The sequence below is a fragment of the Lutjanus erythropterus genome, chromosome 7 (genome assembly GCF_056507025.1).
Source record: "Lutjanus erythropterus isolate fLutEry1 chromosome 7, fLutEry1.hap2, whole genome shotgun sequence".
Classification (NCBI taxonomy): Eukaryota; Metazoa; Chordata; class Actinopteri; order Lutjaniformes; family Lutjanidae; genus Lutjanus; species Lutjanus erythropterus.
Window position 1 is genome coordinate 3,483,426 of NC_139323.1, and position 19,750 is coordinate 3,503,175.

Here is a 19,750-nt window from a genome sequence, read left to right on the forward strand (position 1 = left end):
GGGAAATTTTGAAGAGCATTTACTAACAATTTTTGACATTTTATAGAGTTAGATATGAGTGTTATTTGCAGCCCTAATGACATTGTTTGTCCAGCAGGGAGCGCCAAAACAAAGTTTTTACCTGTAAAATGTCCTCCACATTACATTTAACAGAAGACCAAGTTGAACTGAGTTATCCAAAATGTGTTTGTGTTCATGTAAAATAAATATTGGCCTGATGTCAGCCTCAAATTCCAGTATCCTCCATTCAAACTGAACAAAAACCATCCTCTGATGAAGACCATGAGATGTGGCTGAAAACCCCAGAACATTTCCAGTAAGCTTTTCCTTTTGCCAAACTGCTATTTTCAAGATCAGTATTGATCTAAAATCAGCTGATATATTGTCTTCTAAGATTCAGTGTCCATCAGGCTCCACTGTTTGGTCCTGGTTGGTATTATATGGTGGCTGAAAAAAAAACTACAAAAAACTAAGATAAGGACTGATAGAGACTAAATTATCCATGTGTCCTCTCCCTGTCCTGCTGTTCTCAGTCTGTGCGTTACATTACAACACAAAGTGGGATGTGTCCCATCTTTTCTTTGGTTCTCTGTACGTCCTGATCACCTGATCACCGAGCTCTCAGACAAAGCGGAGTTCCACACTGAGCCGACCCCGTGAACATGTTAATGTAGCACCCGCTCTGCACATGCTCAGTTCCTTCAGTTCTGTCTCATTCAGCCTCTCACTGGCTCAGAAGCATGTGCTAGAGCCCCCCCTCCCAACCACCACCACCTCTACCCCCCACCCAGACATCACTGAACTTTTCTACATGGTGAATTTAGCTCCATCGTCACACTTCTGCAGTCTCTGGTAACAGACAGTATAAAAACAGTTTGAGTCTGGTGTTGAACCGTTACTTTGTAAAGTTTTTTTTTCTTTGTCAACTGAAGACAAAATAAACACTTCATTGCCATATTCTGGAAAACAGACCTGATGTTTGTCTCATTGATTTTCCTTTTGGAAGTTCAGGTTTTATTGATTTTATTTCATTCATGACTTACAAATGTTTTATTATGTGTTACATTTTCCAGACATACATTTCCAAAAAGGGAAAACAAGAACAAAGCAACACAAAAAAAAACACAAAGCAAAACCAGAAAGACAGTAAGATGCATCACCTGAAACATTTACCAATGCACCTATATATGCTTAAATTTGCTGAGCCCTTAATGAAAACGAAAAAAAATGTTCAAGACTTTGGCTCATTAGTTTCCATCATTAGTTGAATCAATTAATTCTGGGGGTTTTATGTTTTTTCTAATGTTGTAAAACCAGTCTTGCTGCAATGAAAAGCCAGTAAACATTAAACCAAACTGTGCTTTAGTGACACCTGGTGGTAAAAATTATGGGTTTGTATATTAACCTTTTAAGATGATTGGCTATGATACGATTCAGGGATGATTATGAAATGATTCAGTTTTGATAAAATCCAATACAATTCTTTATTTCATGTAAACAATTCATCTTCCATTATAAATTAGGATAAGCCTGTTCTTTAACAGTGGCATCAAATAACTTTAAATAGACATCTCACAAAAAGTATTTCTGTTACTTTATAACACAGGAACAAAAATGGAAGACATTGTATCATTTCAGAACTACAAGTCATTGTGTTTATTACTTAAATCGGCCCAGACAAAAAACATAAGGCCTCCGGTATAATCAAACATATTTTACATTATGAATATAAAGTGAAGTGTGTCTGACACTCCCAGCCCAGGTGCCTCACTTTGGGCTTCTTAGCCCAATACTGCAAATGATGAGCTTTGACCTCAGTTTGTCTGGACAATGTACAGGTTTCACCATGTTGTCTCACCAGGTGAACAATAAGAGTTGTAGTGTTACAGCTGTACTTCATCTAGGGCTGCATGATTTTCTAAAAAAATCATGTTGCAATCATTTTGACTGAAATAGCAATATGCAACACAATAAGAGGAATTTAAATTGTCATGTTCTTCTGGAAAAAAAACTGTGATGTGATACTGTGATATTTATTGGAGTGTTTGTTTGGAGTTTGGAGTGCATGTTTTCTTTCATCTGGAGAACAAGATTTTAGGCCATCATCAGGTCATCTCTGCAGAACTACAGTACCTCATTATAAAGCTCTTATCTCACACAGTTTTCCTTTTTTCAAAAAATCGCCTTGTAGTTCTGGTTCTGCGATTTGGATATTGTGATTTTATTGCGATTGCGATTAATTGTGCAACCACAACTTCTACAGAGCTTACAAATGGCCAGACTTTTGTCCAACTTTCCATCGGTTGTAGAAAATCCAAATTGTTTGATTTTAGATTTGATAGTGCACTGTGTTAGCACTGTGTCGGCGGTGTTGAACATGTTGCTTTTGTTTATCTTACAGGCAATGCTACGCTAAAATTACTGTGATGCATCTCGTGACTCAAACTGACAACTGACCCTGAAGACGGAGTGTAGAAGTAGTAGCATAGCAGTTTGACTCAACTGATTCATAACTTAAAAACTTGCCATTGACCAGTTCACAGTACATTTAGGTTGATCCAGAAGTCCATGAATTAATGTACTCATATCTTTAACTTAAAAAAAATGGTTTGTTTCCTGGAAGGCATAACTGAGGGGATTCTGATGGGTGCTGTTCTATTCAGTCTCTGTTTCACCTGCACTTCTTTCCAAAAAAGGGCGCCAATTTCCTCCTTACATTCCCAGTAATTTCTCTTTTGTATCAGACATATCCAAAATTATTTCAGTATAATAGTACCTTGTAATACGGAAATTTAATGTCTAATATCTCTTGTGATCCAGCCAGTATTGGCTATTATATACCATCTATATATAGTATTTATATATTATTTGCCACGTCCTTTCTGTCTCATTTATTTTCTTATGCTTATGACACATTTCACATGGCATTATGTCACAGCTGAATGGCAGCAATCATTCATGTCACACTTCAGACTGTATGAGGCCTGTGTGATGAGTCACGATCATGTTAGATAGTCCTGAACATGTACATTTGCATTTGTGGCACCCTGGACAATTTATTAGTTCAGATCCTAACCCTAACCTCCCCCATTTTGTTCTTATAACTATAACTTAAAACACTTTTACCTCCCTCCCCACCAGCATTTCTGTTTAAGTTGCGATCCAGTTCTATAAATATGTTAACACTAAATATATTAAAAGAAAGAAAAGATCTTCTAGTAAAAGACACTGTGCACCAATGTTTTCATGTTAGTTAACAGCATCTTCTTCTTCTGCTGTTCATCCCAGTGGTTCTCTTCTTGTTATTTTTTTGGACAGGTGTTCCGTCACAGTGTCCCCTACTGCCTGGCAGTGAAAACAGCGAGATAATGACGAGATATTGTGTCACTGGCGGGGAACAGTTCAAAACAGGAGAAACTCACCTGCTTCACCTGTGTTAATTGTAGGGCGATACCTGTTTTTGCTGTATTGGCTTCATAATGTGAGTGACTGACGTAGCAGGAAGTAAGCCCGGTCTTAAAACAGTTAAAATAGCAGCACAAAGAGCTGATTCTCATCCAAGACTGTGTTTCTGTTGTATTTGCAGGTGAGCAAAGTACATAAGCACCACATAAATTTTCAAGCCCTAAGTTGTTGTGTCATATTTTTATGTTTACATTGTGAGAGATCTCAGAAAATAAGGCCGCTAATTACTGCTAGCCACAGCTGCTAATGTCGTGTACGCCATAGCTGTTGGCTGACCACCTCATGTTAACGTGAACGTTAACAATGCTTAATGGCATCGCGCAGCAAAATTAGTTGCCTTGCCATATAATTTTATTGTTCTCATGGGAATAAATGTTGTGTTCAGAGATTTGTAAGCATGAAGCAGCAGATGTAAGCAGCTGCTATAAGCACTTTCTAACATGTTGCTTATAAATATTGTGTTCAGTATCTGATATATGTTGAGCACCTAGTATGAATAGTTTATTTGGTACACATGAGCAACGTGTCAAGTTGCTGATATTAAAAAACTGTTAATGTAGACGAATCTGGTATGCACCGGAAGTTAACAAGCCGCCATTACTGTGGTGGCAATCAATGTCTGCTGGTTGGGTCTAGAAGGAAACCCCAGATTTGAGAGACTCTCACAAGATTTTTCTTAGTCTCCGTCACAATGCTCACTGTCAGGAGATCTTGCCAATTTGGGGTTCCCTTTTAGACACAGTAGGCTCGCTCGAGCCTATATCCAGCATTAAATATTGCAATTACACAGAAAATTAGGTTTTTATACAACACGTGGTGTTGTTGTTGTCAAAATTAAGAGCCAATCAGAGCCTGTCAGCTCACTGATCAGGTGACAGATATTTGCAGTCGGTGGAGAGTAACTGCTGCACCTGGCTCTACAAACTGCAGCCACCTTGATCTCGTGAGGTTTATCACTGCCCATGGGTGCATGACATCAGAGCAAATCTAACCGGCATGCTTTGTGTGGCGATCGCCGGTAACCAATTCTGCACAGGCCTGGCTCATCTCGAATGTACCTAATGTCTGCCGCTGCTTGCTAATAGTGACAGATGAATAATTGGATTGACAACGTCAAACAGTGGCAATAAATAATTGATGAAGGTTCCTTTTAGGATGGTCAAATTATACACAGTAGTTAGATGTTGGTTGTGACAACAGCCAGAAATGGATAATGGAGAAGAGAAAAAACAGACACCTCCATCACATTTAAGTGATAAAGTATTGTGTAATATATATTAAAAAATCTATATGAATTCACATTTTTGTCAGGTATTGAAGATTTTCAGGAACAAAGTTGCTTTCTGTTAATAATTTTTTTAAAATATTTTTCCACTCTGACACATGGTGGTTCTCTGTACACTCAGTGAATCTCTGTAGAGTCTCTTCATCAAGTAAAGCTTTGTGTATCTTGCATGTTTTTTGTTTTTTTTCCCCAAAGTTGAAGTTTGACACGACTGTTGGAGCAGCTGAACTGCACAGGGTCTTCCTGACTTCCTATACATAGATGTCAAAAGTAACATTATACGTGTAAAAGTAGCAAACTGTGACAGTTTGCATTCATTCATACTCGTTCTGTAGTGAGACACCACCGCAGCAATGACAGCTTGGAAGGGGAGAGTCTGCAGTCTGTAAGCTGCAAGCTCACCACCGGATGCCGCTGGTCCTTTTTTATTTATTTTCCCCAGTTGTTTTATTCCCTTTGAAAACTGGTCACCATTCACTTCCATTGTTTGGGAGATTCTGCAACACTGTTTTCCTGTGAAACTCCAGAATTGTTGTGTGGACTAACAAAATAAACCTGATCTTCAGTTGGCATGAAGGAGCGTAGATGATGACTGAATTTTCATTTTTGGGTTAACAATCCCTTTAAGCTAAATAGATTTAGATTTGCAGTGTGAAAAAAAGTAATTACATTCAATTGCAAGTCCATTAACTGAAATGTGTGATGATGTACACTTTGAGCAGAGATCACATTTGCACATTTTCTTGACCTGACTAGAATTATTGTTTTGAAGTTGAAGATACAGTTAAATTGTAGGCCTAAGGCAGGCATCATGTATTATGTTAAAAACACAAAAAAACAAATAGGAAATTCAACAATGTATTGTTCTGTGTCTCAATACTCAGACTGCTCTGTGGCTCTCAGCTCAAAGTCCGCTGGTCCCTACTAAAGATGTAAATTTGTTGAGGCTACTTTCAAGGACGGTTAAATCCACATTTGGTGCACCAGTGAGTACCTGGGGCAGCAGGAGTGTATGTGGGACTGAGTCAAAGTAAACTACTGTGTCTGTGTTCATGGTTTTAAAGGAACACATCAGCCAGTGCAATAGTTTGATTTAATGATGTGTTTTTAATAGTTTGTGAACAACAATGGAGCTCTATGGCACAGAGGAAGAAGATATATCACACACAATACTTGTTAGTAGATACATGCATCATTGGTTTGGTTCAGAGTAAAAAACAAAAGATCTCCTGTTTTATGCAGCTCGCTGTCCTGACACCTCCAGTGGACTGTAAGTATATCACTGCTGGTGTGCGTCGCTGACCACAGCTGTGGTGGTGTAGGAGAACGGACTGAGCAGCAAGGCCAACGTGTAATGACGATGACCTTCAGCGTGGGCCTCAAACACCACCTGCACTCATGCACGCACACACACACACAGACACACACACACACACAGCAGGGTCAATGACAGAAACATGTACACTCATAGTGACTGGTACAGTGGAGGGTAAAGTCACAGTTAAGGACATGACAGAGGGAGAAATCGAAACTGACAACATCCATTTAAATTTCCAAGAACTGTAAAACCAGTGGAGTTTCTCAATGTTTGGCACGGCCAACCTCAAAACGCACCAGTTTCTGACAGATCAGATGGCTGAGAGGAAAGCTTTGAATAATTTTGCTTTCATTTAAAACACAATATGTTTAAAGCTTTGATGAAACGCAATTTGAAACTACGGTGAGAAAAAGCTGTGGCAGACATGACAACAACCATAGCAGACAGCAAAAACTGAACGCATATAATGTGATAAAAATGGACACTTGAGGTTTAAATCAGACAAAGTAAATAAAGAGGAGAAAGAGGCTATCAGATGATAATGGATGACTTTTAGCCATGTTGTTCTACGAAGTGTTTCCTCATACTGGGGACAAACAGCAGAACAGCAAACAGCTGCTTGAACGAGGAAATGTAAATATGGCTGTTTACTGACTATGGTCCTGTCCTGATTTGCCACTGACAGGCTTCAAGATAAGCTTGGATAACAGATGATAAGCCTCTACACAGGTTACATGGTGTGTTATAGTGTGTTTTACGGGGACAGTAGTTGTACTCAGTCAGAACTGCTTGCCAGATTGTCCAATACCCATTAACCACATCAACTTTTTTTTTAAAACAGGCAAAAACCATACACAGGCATTTAAAAAAAAAAAACTTTTTTGCAACATTGAGGAAGTCTTTTCAAATTTTGCCATTTGACACTCTTTTGGCCTGTCTCTGTTGCCCTATTTGTTTTGACTTGTCTCTTTTGGACTAACTGTTGGCCTATCTCTGTTGGCCTGTCTCTGTTGGCCTATCTCCGTTGGATTGTCTCTTTTGGCCTGTTGGCTGGCCTGTCCCTGTTGGCCTGCCTCTATTGGACTGTTTCTGTTGGCCTGTCTCTTTTGGCCTAACTGTAGGGCTATCCCTCTTGGCTTGTCTCTTTTGGCCCAGTGTAGGGCTATATCTGTTCTTTTGGTGTAACGGTTGCCCTGTCCCTGTTGGTCTGTCTTTATTGGCCTATTTCTGTTGGTCTGTCTCCTTTGGCCTAACTGTTAGCCCATTTATGTTGGCCTATCTATGTTAGTCTGTCTCTATTGGCCTAATGTTGGCCTATCTCTCTTGGACTGTCTCTTTTGGCCTGTCGGTTGGCCTGTCACTATTGGACTATTTCTGTTGGTAACGATTGCCCTGTCCCTGTTGGCCTGTCTTTATTGGCCTATTTCTGTCGGTCTGTCTCTTTTGGCCTAATTGTCAAGCTCTCTCTATTGGCTTGTCTCTCTTAGTCTGTCTATATTCACCTAACTGCCAGCCTGTCTTTGTTGGCTTGTCTCTGTTAGTCTGTCACTATTGTCTATTATCTCTGTTGGACTGCCTTTTTTGGTCTTACAGTTGCCTTGTCACTGTTGGCCTCTCTCTGTTGGACTGTCTCTTTTGGCCTGTCAGTTGGTCTGTCTTTAACGGCCTGTCTCTGTGTCTCTGTTGACTTATATCTGTTAGTCATTTTCTTCTGGTGTATCTCTTTTGGGGTGTCTAGTGTTTCCATTCCCCACACTGTGGTCATTACTTGAGCTCCGACAGCAGCCTGGAGCTGGAGATGAATCTCAGATTAAAGGTTGAGTGATCATACTGAAAAGGTCTGGGGTCCAACAATCTAAGTATTTATGTGGATTCTTGGCACTATGTTGACATCGACTTGTAATGACTGCTCTATACTCACATCAGCTACTTCATGGAACGGCGTGCTCCCCTCGCTCTTCCAGTAAGCTTTGGTATCAAACTCAACACGATACACTCCTGCTGTGAACTGCTCCTCAGTGATCAGATCATGGATCTCTCCAGTGGCGTCCGTCACTCTGCAGCGAGGAACAGGGAAATCTGTCTGTATGGTTTGTACATGTCAAACACATAGTGAGAAGAAACATATACTCAACTTTATATTTCACACTGGACATACCCGTTAGCGATTTGTGTCCACACCCCATCTGCATTCTTCTGAGACACCTTGAGTGCCACTGATCCGGCTGGAGTCCCTTTCACTGCATCCAGGATTTTCACCATCAGAGGACACTTGATGTCTGAGCCCCCATGTTTATCCTGCTGTATAGACACAAGCCAGGAGTGTCCTTCATCCACTGGTGCTTATTATCCACTTACAACATCCATCCTCACACATCCACATGGTATTAGCACAGCTGGTCCATTGTTCAACACACCATATTTTTATCTCTGCTGGACCTGGACTCATCAGCCTGACATTTCATGCACATTTATGACTGTATGGTCAAAGACCTCTCATGGTTGTAGACAAAAATCTATTTTTGCTGTCTTTACACTCCTCTCATCCAGTCAGGAGGGTCCACAAAAAAGTCTTACCTAGTCTGTTGTAGGTCACACCATGGTCTTTTTCAACTGACAAAAAACTGGCATCCATAGAAAAGTTTGGTCTTAAACTGGGGCATCTACAGATCAATTTCATACTCATTTTGTTATGATCCACTAAAGTTAGGTATGATGCAAGAGTAAGAATAAATCTCTGCTGTTTGTCTGCATACTTGCTACATTGGTATGGTCAAGATCCACTGGTAAACAAATGCATTGTGCGTTGAGACATGCATACATCACAACAAAAATGATGGTAACCCACTTAATTCTGAATAACTTTGGTTATTCAAATTTGGTTTGTTATAAACAAGAAACTGAATATGACACTGTTTACTTGTTGAAGTTAAATTCAGTTACTGGGTGTGACCTAATCAGCTCTGTGCCAAAACATAAACCCTCTGAATACAATAACTTTCACTGGGACATGCAGGCTCTGACCTATGAATAGGCAACATCCATCATACCCTAGTCAGAATTTCAGCTTTTGTGAGTTTCTCCAAATATGTAGATCTCTTTATCTATTATTCGTAAAGCCACCTGATTGCTTGTAATGTTCTAAATGAATAACAATGTTTAAATTGAGAAGTTGGACTCCTCATCCCATTTATTGTTGCCTTGAGTTTGTATAGTTAGGAAAACCCAAGATGCTTGGTTACATTACCATACTATTCTATACGTCTAGATAAGAAAACTTTCACCGTACTTTACACAAACCTTATTCAAACCTTAGCAAATCTCTGCTGGTTGCATCTGGAATTTTTTTGCAGGGGGGATTTTTGTGCCTTTATTTGAAAAGACAGCTGAAGTGAGGACAGGGAAGGGGCAGAGACAGTTGGGGGATGGCATGCAGCAAAGGGCCACCAGCTGCTGTATATCATGGGATCATCAATAGAGGGAAGGACTGCAGTCCAGAGGTGCTTTTACAACTGAACCATTGCACCAAATTGAAAAAATACATAGCATAAAAACTGTGTAATCTCCTGTAAATGATGCATCTTTATCAGCATATATTTGAAAATGATTGAAAATGAAAATGTTTCATAGAGTCCCTCTCAAGCTGCCTCCGTATATATCACTTGCTATCAGATCAGTTAACAGCAAAATTCAACTGCAATAGCCAGGTTTCAACCAGGAGAGGGCAGTCGTTACGATATAAAATGTCAAGATTGGGATCAGAATCAAGTTGAAGAGTGTCCTAATGTAACCTATCAAATCTTTTTCAACCTGTTTATAAAGGAAAGCATGCCAGCATGTTAGCACACCAGCTAACGTTAACTTCAGTGAGTTGTGTATTAGCTTACAATATTAACGTTACAGTTCAGAACCATTGTGCTGAATTAAGGATAACTCCCACTGCATCTGTATTGTTATCCCATTTTAACATCCATCATTATCGTAAGTTATGAGGTAAATAAAAATGGACACGTAATGAAACAAGACCTACTGGTGTTCCAGTTCAGTGAGCGACCGTGTTAACTGGTGACTCAGCAAAATAAGTCATAGTACTACTGACAGTGTAAAACCGTATTTGGTGACCCATTATATTTTGTGACCTGCAATTAAGGAAAAAGTACTCAGATCCTTTACTGAAGTAAAAGTATTAATACCACAATGTAAAATATTTACAAGTAAAACTCATGCATTTACAGTCATACATGAAGCACTAAAGTAAAAGCACTTGGTAAAGTACAGTAACTTTACTTTTACTTTAGTACCTTACTTAGTACGTTTTACTTAAATGCTAAGGTCAAAGTAAAAGTAGTAATATCTGCAGAAAACAAACAGAAGATGCACCAGAATGTGTTGTTTACATGTTATAATCACAGAATGTCTCTTCTGGTGAAGGATGCCCTCAGACCCCTCAACAAGCAAATGGGTTATGGACATGTCACCTTTTTCACTTCTTATGAATTTGCAGGACTGCTAAATGCACTTTGGTTCACATTCAATGTTAAGCCAAAGGATTCAGCTTCAGATTGGGTATTTAAATCCTCTTTCATTCATTTAGCATTGCTTCCTTGGCTTGGTGAGTTCAGTGATCAGAATCTGGGCTGCCACTCATACTACAGAGCTGTTATCTCCTGTGTTTAGGGCACAGTGCTTCAACTGAGATAACAGAGCAGTATGTACATCATGAACGTGAACCATCTCAGGGAGGTCACTGAACTGATTTCTGCTCCACAAATCGATAGCTGCTGTGCCGTTTCCACAGAAGTTTCTCTTTTAACAGTTTAGTCAGTAACAGTGTATTTTCAGCTCTGTGGGGACGTCTAAGTCCAAAGCTGCTGTGCTCAGTTATAAAGCTAGAGTTAAGATACTGGTATCATATGAAACTATAAAACCGAAGGAATCTGCTGGTACCATCCATGCTAGCTTCTAGCTTCTAGAGGTCCTTGACCTCTCAAGATATCTGAATGAAAATTAGTTCTAGAAAATTTGTGTCCCCTTTACAGACATGCCCACTTTATGCTGACCACATGCAGTTTGGGCCAAACAGTATTGAAACTGCATAAATTGGGTCTGACCAGAAGGCCAAGACCCAAATACATTCATAGCTCCTATGTTAATCCCCATTGTTGTCATTTCAGTGTAGTGAAACCATTTTTGAAACTTGACTTAATTGTACAAAATGACCTATTATCACAACCACAAAACTCCTTAGTACCTTGAATATAAGCAGAAGTTTTGAGCAATCCTCACAACTGAAGTGCTCACCATCCAAAAATTATGATTCTTACAAAAATTCAGGTTTTTGATAACAAATCACTGTAGTGTTTCTGTAGTTTTCCTCAAGCTCTTCGTGGTGTTTTGGACTATTTTTTATCAATTCTCAAGTGGTCAGTTTTTTTTTAATTGTGCACCAAATTTGTGTGATAAATGGTATTAACTCAAAAGCTGCTGCATCAACTTATGAGACATGATGAAGCAGTGTTTTCCCAAGTGTTTTTTTTTCTGGGGACCCTCTTTGAAAATGACAAAAACCCCATGACCCAATTCACAACAGGCCTTATCGGTAAATCTTGGAAAGCGTTTATTTGCACATAAATTAATGGTCCTGATAATTTTTACTGCCATTTCTGCACCACCTTATATTCATTCTATTTCAGAAACGAGACAAAATAATTGTATTTAGGTGATTTTTTTTCCTGCCAAACATAAACCTTAAATTTACAGAATTTCTTCCATAGTCTTTTATTTATTGATGACCCAATCTTTTGTGATCCGCCTGTGGTTCATGACCCAGTCTCTGAGAATGGCCATCATATACTTCCATCATAACATTCTATGCCCTTGTACACTCAAATTTCAACATTCTCTTAAAAAAAAAGCTCTTAAAGAAAACACAATGTTTATTAAAGACTTAGAACTAGAAAAACTTGATACCAAAAGCTGAGCTGCATCTCAAATTAATCTTCAGGTTCCAAGCTTTCAGATGATGTATACCACTTCTATGTGGCATATACTATTTACCTGCCATCCCCCACTAAACATCTCCAGTACCCCTCTGAAAAAAACACAAAAATAGATCTATACAGTAGTAAACCTGTAGCTGCAGAGCAAATTTGAGGTTTCCAGTATGTACCTTAAGAGTACAAATGTATAATTATTTTGTAACACAAACTCATATTGACTCATTAGGCATACAGACACTGACCGTGGGAGTGGGGGCGGCGTTGCAGAGCAGCACAGCAGAGGCAAGGAGCAGACAGTGCAGTAGCTGAAGCATGGTCGGCTGATGGACGGACAGACTCACAGTAGTCTCTGGTGTACAGACATGATCTCCACAGACTCGGGCCGCTTATAACAGCAGCTGTCCTCCGCCCCTTCCTCACCCACACTTCTGGCAGCTCTGTGGACTGCGTCAATACCTGGAAAATGACTAACTGAGACTATAGATGCTTCAACAGCCAGTCCTCTCACCCACACTCAAGAGACATTTTATCTACCTTAATAAATACATTGTGGGAGGAATGAGGGAACTGCTCATATCAGCAAAAAGCTCAGATACATTTGTGACACGGTGCTGATAAAGCTCAATCCTGGAAAAATAAAGATTTTTATTTATAATTAACCTTTGTTGAAGAAATGTAGCCCACCAGCCCATTCTCATTCCCACATCATTAAATACTGATCTCTTGTCACGGCCCTCAGCGACAGGCTTTCAAAGTAACTTCAAAGTAACCTAGAAAATACTGCTGAAAATGAAAAAAGAATAAGAACTATGAAGTTCTGAATTTTGGAGTTAGACTGCTCAACTGTTCACGATTTCTGAGCTCAAGAGTTTTTTGGGCAGACCTGAAACATGGCTCAATGACATGTCGGAGCCATGGTACCCCAACACTATATAAGCCTAATACTAATACTAATTGTCTAATGCTAAGAAAACACTCAGAAAGCAGTTAAAATTGAGTAGAATTTATTAATTGATAATGTTAAACACTGTTTAAAAATATACTGTGTATTAAGAGCCATTTGAAGCCATTAATCACAGTCTACCATCACCAAATCGTACTTTAAATACCACTGAAATGCACGATACTTTGCGCTATGCAATACAAACATTACACATTAACGTACAAAACATGACAACGACTCACTAAATGCTTCAGCTTATCAGACTGAAGAGGATCACAGTGTCTGCAGGTAAACAACCTGGAGCTGATGTTAGCTGCCAGCCTGACTACACAGTGTGGCTAACGTTAGCATTGCTAGCAGCAGCAGCTGCTCTGCTTGCAGGTTAATGTCCGTGTCTGTGCTGAATGTGGTCACATGTTGCTCCACTCCAGTGATTAAATACTAGTTAATTCAGTCAGTCTACATTCAACGTTGTTTCCATTTTCTTAATTAAAACACTGCCAAACTGTGTTGGTTTTACAAAATGTCATTTGCCTGACTTTGCTGATAAAAACATCCAGGGTTGCCTGGGGCCATTGCAACATACGTACTTACAGCATATGATGAGAGGGGCTCCGGTCTGATGGGGCTGCAGCCCCAACTAGTGGCAGGCAGCTGCATAACATCTTAAAAGCAACAGTTAACTGGCATTGTGCATGAATAAAATATTGATAAATTGTTTAACTGACTAGTTTTTCTCATGCTGACTAGTGAGGGTGGCAACGTTTAATCATATAGTCAACTAATCTCATGCATCCCTAGTCTAAACATGTCTGGACATGTCCACTAAAACTGCTAGACAGAGCGTCCGTGTTTCAGGTTGTTTTCAGGTCGTAGTGGTGTTTGACACAGACAGCAGACCTCCTGTGGTTTAGATTCTCACCTTGCTGCAGTGATGTAAAGGTGGACTCCTGGACACTGTGACATCACTGTTGGGTCTGGTTTTGACCAAACCTCTGTCGTTCTCGGAACTGAAATTAGACTAAATTTAAACTTCAGAGACATGATGCACTGATGGCTAAAAGTGACATTTCGTTCCATTTATTGTTAGCATTTGTTTTATATTTAACTCAGAAAACATTTTATCAGCTAGACTTTTCTAGATAGATAGCTAGCTAGATAGATAGATAGATAGATAGTATTTGTCATTCCTGTCATTCCAGGTGACTGTTGGTGGCTTGAGTGATTGCGAGACATGCTGTGCAGCAGGTTTTAACAGAGGTGTTGTCTTAACACCGTTCCTGCTGCAGGCTATTGCAGATCAAAGTTGCTAATGTTTTGGTGTGGTACAGTGGTACACATTGACAGGGTTACCATTAAATTTAGAACAAAAGAATTCTCATAGTTTTAATAAGTGGAAGCTCCTGCCAATGTGTCTTTAATACACCTTCAGGTAGATGTTATGAATTGGATGTCAAGTCTCACTGCCTTCAGGGCTAAACAGGTGAGATTCCAAGTGACATGAGAACGAGACAACACTTACATTCTCAGAATTCAATCTGAACGAACCCTCATGAAGACAGAGAGGCAGAAAGAGATTAACCCTATAGGGTTAACCCTATAGGCACTTTTCAAGCATTTTCAAGGTGCATTTTCAAGGTTTTCCAGCACCTTAAGCATTGGAATGACATGTTTATAACCATATACATGCTCACAATGTGGAGGTAATTCCGGTAATGCAGCTGCATTAGGGCCCACAACCTACCAAGGCCTGTGCGCACGAGCCATTGATTTACTTTACATGCACGGGCCCTGATCCTCATGTGATTGGCCACTACCATTTTAAAAGGCCACTATCTGTCCTACCATTCTGATTAGTCAGCTTTTCACCAATTAGTAATTATTTATAATGCTTAATCTGACAGAACATTTACTTACTGGTGTCCCACACTTCATCTCATTCACCAAATAGATTACATGAAACATTACAGCACACAATAAGTTTTACATATATAAACATTTAGTGTATTGGCTTATGCATCTTTGTCATATTTCTAAATTAATGGTTGATTTGATGTTCAAAAATGTACAAAGTGTGCCTGTATGGAATTCTGGGTTATTGCAATTTTGGACATGCGTGATACTACCATTATTACAGTGAAAAATTCCCCTAACCCTAACCCAAAAAGCACTTTTCCCCCATAGACCACCATTATAAAAGAGACATCTGTAAAACTGTTGACAGGACAGATTTTATATTTGTAAAACTTCCTCAAGCCACCCTTTAAGAATCCGTAACATGATCACAATATCCATCCATAAGGACCTGACATGAGCTACCTACACCACCACTGTGGTCAGGAAGACCAAACAGAGACTGTACGGGCTGAGACGCTTAAGGACGTCCCTGAGGTTCATAAAGGACACATCACACCCCAGCAATAACCTGTTCTCCCTCCTGCCCTCTGGAAGAAGATACAGAACTCCCAGATCACACACCGGGAGACTGAGGAACAGTTTTCCCCCCGGCCATAAGACTAATGAACAAATAACTCACACATAGCACACAATCTCTCACACAATAAACCCTTGTGCAATTCACTCACACACAAACTCAGACATAAAGGTCCAATACAATGTGTATTATTGTTCAATATACAACCTTCTCTACCTCTATATTTTTTTTGCTCTTTATTATGTCTTTGTACTACAAAGTACTACTTATAGTACTAAGTATTTTTACTTCATAACTGTATAGAATTTGTAAATACACATTTTACTTTTTATTTACATTTTATACTATATATTTACCTTATTATTGTTGTTCTGTCTTTTATTACTTAACTCACCTATTTTTGAATTTACTCTTTAAAGGAGTTTCCTAGCAAACGTTTTTCACACAAATGTATATGTGTATAACCAGTGTGACAATATCTTGAATCATAATACATCTATGCAAAATACACAAAAGGTTAGCTAGTGAAGTGAGAATGTAAGTGAGAAATGAGCAATGGAACACAAACACAACAGTGACTTTCAGAAGTGAAGACTGAAAGAAGCAGTTAAACAAAAAACAAAGCTTCCAAAAAGTTTTCTTTCAGAAAGTTTCAGAAAGACAAAATAGCAAGCACAAGCTTTTCCCTGGATGTATTAAGGAGAGTGCACCTATGATGTAAGTAAAACTTATCTTTTATTTATGTATATGGTTAATGCTTGCACATAGACATGAATAATGTTGTCAATGTAAAGTTGTGTTGTCACCTGTTCTTTTGAATTTCACGTCATGTCACGTGTTACAGCCTGCTGGATTTTCATCTGTGGAAGTGTGCTGTCAGTGATTATGTTTTCATGTCTTATTCTGCTCCAGATTCAGATTTTGTCACCAGGTTGTCTTGTCATTCTCTTGGCCTTGCTGTTATGACTCCTCTTCTGCATGACAGCAGTCTGTTTTTCTTGTAATTATTTCAATTCTGCGTCAAGTGCACAGTACATTTTGCTGTTGTTTTTTTGTTTTAACGCTGCATGCTTTCACTTCTTTCACTCACTACTGATATTATGTTATATTATGTCTGATTGTGAAGGGCAGAGCCCGCTTTGATAATGTTAATAATCTTGCAAAGGGGCCTGATGCTGACTTGTTACACTGTTGAACCAAAATGATGTTTCATGATAGAATTCTATAGAATTAAAGGAAAACACAACAAAGTTTCATGATTCAAAATGTGACACCTGTGTGTAAGTAGACTTGGCAGGAGACAAGCTTGTGACAGGATTAATTATTCAATTCATTGTTTTGAGTTATCTTTTTAGGAAAAAATGTCCAAATTCTCTGATTTCAGCTTTTGTAAAAGTGAAAGCAATTACAATTTCAAGCCATTTCAAGCACTTTTTCCAAAATCCAAGCACTTTTCAAACCTTGACAACGCTACATTAAAACATTTTCGAGGATTTCCAGCACCTGTAAGAACCCTGCAGACAGAGACTCGTACATTAGTTTACCTGTAGCAGACATGGCGAGAGAGGGGTGTCATCACTGTGGGCAGTATTAAGTTTTACGTGTGATCTGAGTGGTTTGAACTTTGAGGATTCATCCTAGATTTATAGGAGATGCAGTAAAGTTCTCTTGTACTATTCTTTGTAAAAAACATCCCACTCTAAATATTTAATGTTAAAGTTCTGTCACATTGCAGGATTGAAACAATTTAAAATTACATCTTGTTCCTTTAATCTGCTATTCTTATTTCAGTAAAAGTGTACCAGTTAGATTTCTGACATTTTAATTAATTTTATTTAACCCTTATTTAGCCATGGAAACCCATTGAGACTGAGGTCTCATTTTTAATGGTGCCCTGGCTACATACAATACATTGTACAATCATGGAACAATACGAACAGTAAAGCTATAAACAAAAAAAACACATTTGACATCATGACACCTTTCCAGCTTTTTCCTTTTGTTGAGATGCCATTTTCTCTTAGTGACTCACAAAAAAGGTTTAGACTAATGTAAGACAAAATTATATTTTGTGATCAAATAATGTATCATGTTATAAAATGATCCACCTTAATGAGTTAATTTGGTTGTTTAAGTTTTTGTGAGCTGACTGAACGAAACCAGCTAAAATTAAATCAGGCTAACATAAAGATATGCTAACATTAGAAATTAGATTCATTATATTAAAAAATAATAATAATAAAATTTCCTGAAACCACACTAAAACTTGTTAAGAAGCAGTATTTTACTTTTGGATAAAGTAAATAACTGAGTTGGAAAATTGGAAACTTTTTAATTGATCTGCCTTGAAAAAACTGATTTGAAAAAAACTTAATTCATTTGTTTGTTATCAGTTGAAGTATTTTTTAAAAGTTGGCCCAGCATTTCTCTTTTCTCAGTGTAGAACTATCTAATAACTATTACTCATTTTTCATCTGTATATTTCTCTTAAGGCATGACAGAAAGCAGTGATGTTCTTGAAAAAAAGGAGACAGTTTAGTCTTAATTTGATTTATTCATCAAAAAAAAAAATATTAACAACACACAACAATTCATATATGGAAAGCTCTTTTAACATTCAACCAGTAGTGGTTATTGTACATATCATCAATTGCTTTTTTTTTTTTTAGTTTTCCAAGTCAGCCTGTCCATAATGTAGCAATACAGTTTATTTCTCACCAGTCAAAATGTTAATTCTTGATATCAGCAGTTAATTTATAACTTGTGGGAATGTCCATTGTAGATATCTGTCACTTAATAACAACTAGTCAGTGTCTAACTAGTATCTATAATGCAATTTTGAAGAATTAGAATTAGTTAGAATTCCAAGTCATCATATTGGTAATGTAATATCCACAAATGTTCTTACATTACAGATATCATAAAAGGAATATTAGATATCTAAACTCATTTTTGACCAGTAAGTGACCATTAGAATTTTAACTACTAAGAGTGTAATTTCAGATACCTGCAGCACAATTTTAAATACTGAAAATTATATTTGTACTTGGTAAAAATTACATTTCTAACATCTCTGATTCCTTTTATTTCTTTAAAAGAAAAAGAAAGAAATTTCCACTAGTACAAATGTCATTGTAGATATCTTCAATGTACAACTCTATCTATTCAAAATGAATATGGTAACTATACAGCGACATTCTTGAAATAGTTTGTTGATGTTGGACATGTCGTCTTTGCAGTTATTTATATTTAACTGGTCAAAATTACAATCTTTTTTCTATATATGGAGATGAAGTAGTAGATACCTGTAATCACTGTCTTTACTAATGAAAAAGGAATTATTGACAATTAAATTGAAGATATCTATCAATCACGTAATTTCTACATGTGAAAATACATACTGTAACATTTAATTTAAACTGTTTTACAGATACCTTAAAGTAACATATCGACACATCATTTCCACTAATGAAAACAAAATGGCTATGAGCCCACCCTGCTTATTAAGTGTTGAAAAGGCTTGCCATATACATTCAGCCACATTTTTACTTTGTACACAAAAGAGATGGCAAAGATTCCCATCAACAGATTTGAACCCATAACACAACTCATAAAGGTTAATGAACACATAGACCAAACACAAAAATGATTTTCTGCTCGTTTTTGCTGACGCTTTCTTTAATTGTCCCACATTTACGTTTGTTGCTCTCTCATGTGCTTTCACACTTAACTTTTGAGTCTGGACCAGATGTGGTCACCACTGTCAGTGCTTTAGCAGAGTACAGGTTGATACAGTGAAGATTTGACCTTGTTGCTGCCATCTCTGAATTAGACACAGCATCTACAGAGGAGGAACAGTAGTAGAAACATATCTATAAATCTTTACAGACAATATTCTATTAACACTGCAATCTAAAGTCAAATGTTCATGTGTCCTACTCATTTATAATGAGAGATCATTTATCTTGTCATAGTAATTGGACTCCTGCTGAGTTCAAAGTTCTCTTTGATCAAAACACTTGCCTATAATTAAATGTACAATAGTGAAAGTGGCTCACATCCAAGCATGTGCACACCACTCCCTCATCCAGTGAGCCTTAAAAAGAAAAGTATTGCAGCACTGATGTGTAAAAACCAAAGAACATTCTTGACTGTACACAACTCATTGTTCACTATAAATTGAATGACTTCTCAAAAGAAAGTACCACAGTAATGAGCATTCCCAAAACTAAAAAAATAATGATATATTTATGACTGAAGGTAAATTAAAAATCTCCTGACAGGCACATGAAATCACCTAACTGTT

General features: G+C 38.0%; 1 protein-coding gene across 2 annotated transcripts; it reads right to left on the reverse strand.

Moving 5' to 3' along the window:
* Nucleotides 1-5,837: 5,837 nt before the first annotated feature.
* ttr (transthyretin (prealbumin, amyloidosis type I)) lies at nucleotides 5,838-12,468 on the reverse strand. Of its 2 annotated transcripts, none has more exons than XM_084722396.1 (4): nucleotides 12,310-12,468; nucleotides 8,227-8,369; nucleotides 7,990-8,125; nucleotides 5,838-6,140 (listed from the first exon to the last, which is right to left on the reverse strand). In XM_084722396.1, exons 1-4 carry the CDS (start codon nucleotides 12,379-12,381, stop codon nucleotides 6,030-6,032), a joined length of 462 nt encoding a protein of 153 aa, XP_084578522.1. In that variant the 5' UTR covers nucleotides 12,382-12,468; the 3' UTR covers nucleotides 5,838-6,029. The 2 variants fall into 2 exon arrangements, with proteins under 2 accessions (XP_084578522.1, XP_084578523.1); XM_084722397.1 differs by having other exon boundaries at nucleotides 8,227-8,366; nucleotides 12,310-12,464.
* Nucleotides 12,469-19,750: the final 7,282 nt, after the last annotated feature.